Source organism: Arachis duranensis, chromosome 2, assembly GCF_000817695.3.
Source record: "Arachis duranensis cultivar V14167 chromosome 2, aradu.V14167.gnm2.J7QH, whole genome shotgun sequence".
In the NCBI taxonomy this organism is placed as follows: Eukaryota; Viridiplantae; Streptophyta; class Magnoliopsida; order Fabales; family Fabaceae; genus Arachis; species Arachis duranensis.
This window is the reverse complement of record NC_029773.3, coordinates 12,686,465-12,694,697: the sequence shown is the minus strand read 5'-3', so window position 1 is coordinate 12,694,697 and position 8,233 is coordinate 12,686,465. Positions and strand designations below refer to the sequence as shown.

The 8,233-nt window shown below is 24.9% G+C and overlaps 1 protein-coding gene and 1 long non-coding RNA gene across 2 annotated transcripts; one reads left to right on the top strand and one right to left on the bottom strand.

The window, feature by feature from the left end:
- The first annotated feature begins 175 nt into the window (after window positions 1–175).
- LOC107473591 (uncharacterized) lies at window positions 176–2,391 on the top strand. The gene is made up of 3 exons (XR_001589030.3): window positions 176–414; window positions 520–589; window positions 2,058–2,391. It is a non-coding gene; the product is annotated as an uncharacterized LOC107473591 (long non-coding RNA).
- LOC107473597 (uncharacterized) lies at window positions 1,186–2,153 on the bottom strand. The gene is made up of 3 exons (XM_021135081.2): window positions 2,045–2,153; window positions 1,814–1,960; window positions 1,186–1,729 (listed from the first exon to the last, which is right to left on the bottom strand). The coding sequence occupies exons 1-3, from the start codon at window positions 2,117–2,119 to the stop codon at window positions 1,583–1,585; spliced, it is 369 nt and encodes a 122-aa protein (XP_020990740.1). The 5' UTR covers window positions 2,120–2,153; the 3' UTR covers window positions 1,186–1,582.
- Window positions 2,392–8,233: the final 5,842 nt, after the last annotated feature.

The following is an 8,233-nucleotide window of genomic DNA, read 5'->3' as shown; positions in this document are numbered from 1 at the left end:
TTCTTTTTACTAGAGTGAATAATTTATATTATAAAAAAATTACAATAATAAATATAATATACAACTATTACAATTACAAGTTTTAACCGAGCTAAACAAATAAAAAAAATGTGTACATATCAAAAATAAAGTAAAACAACAATTGGAAATTGAAGAAAAGCAAAGGTAAAGTAAGTTCATACTTCATATGAGAGTTTCACGCTTCATGTAAGAGACATCAGCATTCCTTACTCTCCAGATGCAGCAGACAAGGTTCGCAGCAAGCTCCTTTTTCCTTCCAGATTCAAAGACTCCATTAAAGATAACCACCATCTCCATGGCTCCATTCCTACAAGATCCCATGCGCCAACCACGCTTTGACATCCCCACAGGCAATGGTGTACCGATTCTTCCATAGTATCACAAATCAGACAGGTAGGGTTTATGTTTTTGAAATCTTGAATTAAGATTTTCCTTTATCGGGATCCCTTCATGTAAAGTCTTTCACAAAAAATTCTTAACTTTGGGGGTATTTTTCAGGTTCCAAAACTGGAACACTACTTCATATCCTGAAGCCACCGAATATTCTCCAGATTTCTCCTTTTAGCAGGTAATTTTATCTTCACCTTGTTGTATAGGAGTTTCTAGTATTGCTCCGGAAGTCCCCAGAGTTGAATCCAAACAGGGACAAGAGAGAATTCCTCTTCTATGATCTGTTATGTGCTCTGTTATGCCCAAATAGAACCTTAATTTTCTTATGTGTGATTAATCGTTGATACTAAGAATGAACTAATTAACATTCTGGAGCGCTAATTTGTTTCTGGTTTGCTTGTCATTTGAGCCTAATTAAAAGATAGGGTATGGGTGGAGGAAGGCCTTAGTTTGCTTCTGTTATGCTTGCAATTTAGGTTCACTGATCTATCTTCGTTAAGCACAGCCATGCATATGATAGCTTGCAGTTCTTGATTTTTCGTTTGATCATTTTTGGATCTTGAACATAACGCGTTTCAAATGCCTAACAGCTTGTAATATGTGCACTGTGTAAAACGATTTGTGCATTTTTATAGGCTATTTTCCTTAAAATTGCTTGCATATTTGGTGTTGCAAGATTTGCCAATATAGGTAGAAGATGATGATAGGTGTAATCCATTATATAGAACAAGCAATTGAAGGAGTTCTATTAGAACCTTAGATTTTATTGTTGTAGGCAAAATCATTATAAAAACAAATAATGTCGATTGAAAAATAATATAATTTACCATCCGCTATAGTGTTGAGGGGTAGTCATTGAAGTTTTTCCTGATTTGGACCGTGAAAAATTGTTGGTCCAGACTATAGAGTATGATGGTTGTATAAACTCAGTTACATCATAAAATTTCATTTTTTTTTTCAATTTTCCCGGTTAATTAAGTCTGTTGTAGCATGCAATGTTGTTACGTTTAACAATTAAGGATGGTTTACAGTGCAAATTAACCATGTGTCTATGTCTATCTTGAATTATTTGAAATAAATTGAGACAAATTAGTTAAAAAAACAAATATGAATTCTTCTACTGTTTTATTCAACTCATTGAATCAGTTAAGTTGTACATCTTTCAGAGAATTTAATTCATAACAAATGTTTCAAAACAATGCAAACCATCAAACTGTGGTGCCACACTTGGTTTCCTACTGGTCTTGGTTTGTTCTTCCACTACTCTTGTAGTAGATATTGTTTCTTGATTAGATGCTGAAATCCCTCTTGCAAGTTTCTGCGTTCATAGAAACCTTATGTTACATTTTGGAATTATATAACACTTTATATGAACAAAAATAAATACATCTTTTTCTTTTACCTTGTTCATAACAAATGTTTCAAAACAATGCAAACCATCAAACTGTGGTGCCACACTTGGTTTTCTAATGGCCTTGGTTTGTTCTTCCACCACTCTTGTTGTAGATATTGTTTCTTGATTAGATGCTAAAATTCTTCTTGCATGGTCCTGCGTTCATAGAAACTTTGATGTTACTTTTTGGAATTATATAACATTTTATATGAACATAAATAATAGATATCTTTTTCTTACCTTTGCATTATAGAAGAAGAATCCAACTCCGGCAGCTACAGCAGGGAGAGATGCATAAATCTTTCGCATGGCCATTGGTGTAACGATAGATTGATAGGAAGGAATAAGAGCCTTGTGATGAGTATATATTTATATATGTATATATATGAGTCCAGAGAGAATATTAAGAAGATCAGATACTTTGCTAGTGAAAGGAAGCAATCAATGGTTTATATAGGGACCTAACGGGTAAAAAAAAAAGGAAAAAAAAGGAGATAGCATGGTGTTTTATCTTATTTTAATTTAATCCAATCAAAACAGTCTAATAGATTTGTTCCAAAAACAAATAAAAGATTTGTTCTGTTTTATTCATATTGTAATACATTAGTAATATAGGTTATTTTTTATTTTTAAGCTTAAATTTTCTGAGTTTAAAAACATTTTTTCAAATCAACTTTTTTTTTTTCAAAATTAATGATATGGCAAAATATGAACGAAATAGAGTAAATTTTTTTTATCTTTTTTATTATGTATCTAAGAAATTTTTACATAGTTATTATTTTTATAAATCAATTCTGTAAATCAAAATTTAAATTATGATTTTCAAAAACAGTTCAGTTAAAATCTAAAATGAGATATATTTAATCAAAATATTCATAGATAATACCTTTTATTTGATAGTGGTAAAAAGTATTTTATTCCTATACTCTTAAATATAATTTAATAATAGTATAAATCTTTTTCTTGTTGTGTTAAAGATAACATCAATTCTTTTTGGTGACTAAATATGACATTAATTTTAGTCCAACAAAATCAAGGTCAAAATTAATTTGTATCAAATTTAATCAAGAGAAACTAATTTATCTATATCTATTTAACTTGTAGTCACCAAAAAAAATATCTATTTAACTTTTCCTTAATTTTATCTACCGCTATTTTAAAGTAAATCAGAAATCTTTTTAAATCGTAAACATGGTTAAGAAAAAAAAAACATCAAACCTGAATAGTATTAAACCAAACTAATTTTAAATAATAAATTAATTATTAACAAGTTACAAAACTAATAAACCGATCATAAAAATAAAATTCAATTTAAAAAATAATTACTTTTTTTAATTAAACCAAACTGATTTTAAATAGTTTTTTCCTTTAAAAAATTTTCTTTACCTTTGAAACCAATTTTTCCTTTAAAAATTAAGGAATATCTACTTAAAATAGGTCTTTCAGTCATTTCGCATCAAACGTTTTTGTTCTCAAAATTTTTTATTACATTGAAGTCTTTGAACCTTATAAAAGTAAGACATATAATTTTTTATTTTAGTATAATCCATTATTTTCAGTTGGACAAATAGATCTTTAAAAATGTGACAGAATGACCTATATATCTTATTTTTGTAAAGTTCAGAGACCTAAACGTAATAAAATCTTTTTAGAGACGAAAACCTCTGATGTAAAATTTCCAAGAGACCTATTTAGATATATACTCAAAATTAATTTTTGACAGTTTAAAAAAGAAAAAATCTAAAAAACTGACTAGTGGTTTTCTAAAATGTAAATCTACTTCATGTGCCCACCTAAGAAGCGTTTAGTTCATAGACATGAGAAGCTAAGTGCAATATACAACAACCCCTTATATCATGGGATTTGGATTCTTTAAAGTGAAATTCAAACTTTAGAGATCCAAATCCTATATTATGACATGAATACACCACTACAAAAAATAGCATATTATAAACAGATTTATAGATAAATTTAGCATGAAATAAAATTTGTTGGAAATATTTATCTATAATAAATAATTTTTTAGTAGTACATGTTTAAGTTAATTAGTTGTTAGTTCGATATAAAAAGCTAGTGCAGTTAGTTAGAACGGCTGCTCTTGTGTAATTATTAATTATATAAGACAAGCATGTAATACAGAAAATGATGATGAATGAATTATAATCTTGATCTTCTCCGATTTTCTCTTCCTCTCATTCATATTGCCAATTACACTAATAACTTCTTCATTTGTTCTTCCCTCTTTGTTTTATCTCCTTCATTTTCTTCTTTAAATTCTTTACCCTTCACTCTTGGACACACTCAACAAAGATTGATGAGAGCTTGATTCTCTCTAACCATACAATTTTCACATAGTGCGGTAAGTGTGGAAGAGACATCGTGGCTCAAATCAATGAAACGAAGGTGAAAGATCTGAATTTAAAATCAAACTAGATTCATGGATTGCCTTTCCTTTTTTGTTTGCTTTTTAATTTGAAGCTATTATTACTAATATTTTTAATCACTTCATGAATCCATATCAATTTCTCAATTGACGATGGACACTAATAAATCAAATCATGCAGCTCCTATGAGTGCACAATTAATTGCAAATCTTTTGAATCAAATTTAAGCAATTTAAGCTCATGTAGCTAGAATCACTATAAATTCGATGCAAGATCCAGTAAATCTCTATTTCATTTATTTAAGTGAAAGTCCAAGTAATTCTCTCATTCTAACTACACTGAATTCAAGTAATTATAGTTCGTGGAGTAGAGCTCTGCTTTTGGCTTTGAAATCAAAGAACAAGTTGAAATTTATTGATGGATTTATCGTGAAACCAAATGAGCTTGATCCACTGGTTGAAATTTGGGAAAGGTGTAACATTTATAATTACAAAATTTATCCACTTTTAATTTACATCATAAAATTTTACTTTTTTTCTTTCAAATTTTTCTGTTAATTAAGTCTTTTGTGGAATCTATGTTGTTACTTTTAAGAATTAAGGATGGTTTACAATGGAAATTAACCATGTGTTTAGGCTTGATTTAGTGAAGTTTTTTTGGAGAAGTAATCAAAAGCACAAATACTTAGTTTTGTGTTTAATAAATAAAAAAAAATTTAATGTATTTGTGTTTGTAACTTTTAAAAATTATAGGTACTTCCACTTAAAATGAAATTTTTTAAAATTGACTTTTACTTATCAAAATTAAAAAGTTTAATATAACTCTGTATAATAATAAATGTCCACAACCATCTCTATTAATTATTAACACCAAATTTCGTTTATTTCTCCGCACACACATTAATTTTTTTGTATATTTCTAATTTCTCACCCCAAATTCACAAATTCCACGCACATCATACACTAAGTATAAACTTCTTCTATTTGTATTCTTTTTGTGCTTTTTTTTTTAAAAACCAAAAATACTAAAAAAAAAATAAATACAAGAAGATGGATATGTTGCTTTTTTTTATGCTTGAACTAGTGGAGATAAGGATCTGATATTCTTTTAGAATTATAAGTTTAACAAGTTTATTAACCCGTGTCATACACGTGATAAGATTGAAATTATAATTTTAAATTATTTTGTTAAGATTAATTTAAATTATAATAATTTGATTAATAAAAATATAACATGTTATGTATTATTTATTTTTTCTTAAGCTAGTGTTAAATATATTAACTTTAAAATAGTTATTAATTAGTTTTAGTAATCTACTTTTTTTAATAAATCAAACATATATACTCAATATGATCATAAATAACTTAATAATACTTAGACCCACCAACACATTTTTATATGTTGTTTTACTGTCAAGTAAGAACATATCAAAATTAGCTCAAAATAAATAATAAATTATTAGAGAATTCTAATGCACAAAATTCTCTAATAAACAATAAATAATTTAAATCTACTAAAAAATAACTCAATATTTTTCTTTGATGCCTGCAAAACATATACCTGAAATAATATTATATCAATGTTAGTATACAGTTTTACAATCATCGACCGTATTTACTATACATGACTCCTTTTTAAAAGTTATTCTATACACGTGTGCAGTTGGAAGAGAAATTACTGGACTTTATTTTATTTTTCTAAATTATTATAATTATGCATTATTTATTAAATGCTAATTGTAATATTGTAATATAATTATAATAAATATATTTTTCTAAAATAAATTTAGAAGAGAGAATAGTACTTTCATTTTGGAGGAAAAATGAATTCATAAAGAATTAACACCTCACTTTTATTAGTTGATAATGTATTAAATATTGATTTTATATAATTATAGTAAAAATATTTCTCTAAATTAGTATAATCATGCATTATTCATTAAATGTTAATTGTAATATAATTATAATAAATATATTTTTATAAAATAAATTTAGAAAAAAAATAGTGATTTCATTTTAGAGAAAAAATGAATTCATGAGAAATTAACACCTCACTTTTATTAGTTGGAGAAAAAATCCAATTTTAGTATATTTTGTCATTATTATATATTTTTCTCTAATCATATATCCACTGTTGTCTTTTTTTTGTTTCAACATTTTGAACCTGGGTTTAACTTCTCGTAGTTCTCACTTCTCAGTCATTCTATTAGATGTAGTTGATAACTTGAAATTCTTTTATTAATATAGGAGAAAAATATATTATTATACGATAGAATTAATATGAATATATTTTGTTATTAAATAAACAAAGTTAATGTAAAATAAAATTACACGTTAAAAAAACAAAGAAAATAAAATTACAATAGTAAAAGTGATAAAAAAAAGTTTAAAAAATAAAATTAAAATAGAAAAAGTGAAAAAAAAGACTTTTTTTATAATTTTGTTTTGTCATTTTTACGTATAAAAGATTAGAAAATAGAAAAATTTTAACTAAATTAATTTATATTTGTTGTATTCAATTTAAATAAGTAATAAATTATCTTATTTTAATTTATTCCTTAAATTTATATATCATAAAAATTAAATCAAATAATTAATATACATAATTTTAAATTGTGTTATACTTAAATATCTATTCAAATCAATTAGTTGATATAATTAATTCATCATAATGAATTGACTTTAATGAGTTAAACAAAATAAAGCAGAAGTATGCTACACTGATTCTATCATTAAAGGTAAAAATTCGATTTTTATATTATAGAATATATAGAATATATAATATAATAGAATGCGAGAAAGAGAAAGATAAATATTTTAGATAAATGCAAACATGATAAGGTAAATGACTTAAGCTTAATTACGGATTTTTTTTTTATTATGCAAACATGATAATACCATGGTCTATAAATGCTTAATGGATAACATATCATATATTGCTCTGAATGATGAACACGGGAGTTGAAGAGTGTGTGCTCATTTGTGTCCATGATAGTTGCCTTCTTGACGACATCTCTTAAGAAGAAAAAGAATTGTTGTAAAAGCTACCCAATGAAAGAATAATTAGTAAATGAATGATATTTTCTTCTAGCATATATGTTCTTTTATAGTAATAAAATAAAAATGGAATGAATAAAATTTTGTATTTTTATATTAGAAATAGAATTTGATATTTATCCTAATAAAATTAAATAACTAATTAGTTATATTTAAATAAATAAAATAAATTAAATAAAAATATCTTTAAGAATTAATCAAATCAATTAGTCAATACAAATAATTAGTATAATTAATTTTATTTGATTGATTGAATTCAAAAAATAAATTAGAAAATAATTGATTGAACTAATTAGTTGATATAATTAATTTATTATAATTTATTAGATTTAATGAATTAAAAAAAATAAATAGAAAAACATGGGAGACAATGGTTTTTTTTAACTAAATTAATATGTATTTATTGTATTTAATCAGTATAAGTAACAAATCATCTATGTTATTATGTACCTTATAAATTAATGAATTAAAATAATTGATATAATAAATTACAATTATTTGATTGATATAAATTATAATAAATAGTGTGATATTTAAATACATAATCAAATCAATTAGTTGATATAATTAATTTGTTATAATAAATTGTATTCAATGAGTTATAAAAAATAAATTAAGAAACACGCTAAGAAGTATGTCACGCCCATCATGAAGTGCAGAAATTCAATTTTTATATAATAAAAATATACATTCTTATATATGTTATAGAAATATGATTTGATTCCATGAACTTGCTTATTTTTTTTTACTTGCCACCTATATTCAGCATGGAATTTTAATTTTTCTAAAATAAATTTAGAAGAGAGAATAGTACTTTCATTTTGGAGAAAAAATAAATTCATGAAGAATTGACACCTTGCTTTCATTAGTTGATAATGCATTAAATATTAATTTTATATAATTATAATAAATATATTTTCCTAAATTAGTATAATCATACATTATTCATTAAATGTTAATTGTAATATAAATATAATAAAGATATTTTT

What these genes read in the sequence shown, in the direction of transcription:
- LOC107473597 (XM_021135081.2), bottom strand. Translation starts at nt 2,119, where the DNA reads ATGGCCATGCGAAAGATTTATGCATCTCTCCCTGCTGTAGCTGCCGGA. An exon ending in TCTTCTTCTATAATGCAAAG is followed by an intron (nt 1,961 to 2,044) that starts GTAAGAAAAAGA and finishes CTATGAACGCAG; the next exon opens with GACCATGCAAGAAGAATTTT. An exon ending in AAACATTTGTTATGAACAAG is followed by an intron (nt 1,730 to 1,813) that starts GTAAAAGAAAAA and finishes CTATGAACGCAG; the next exon opens with AAACTTGCAAGAGGGATTTC.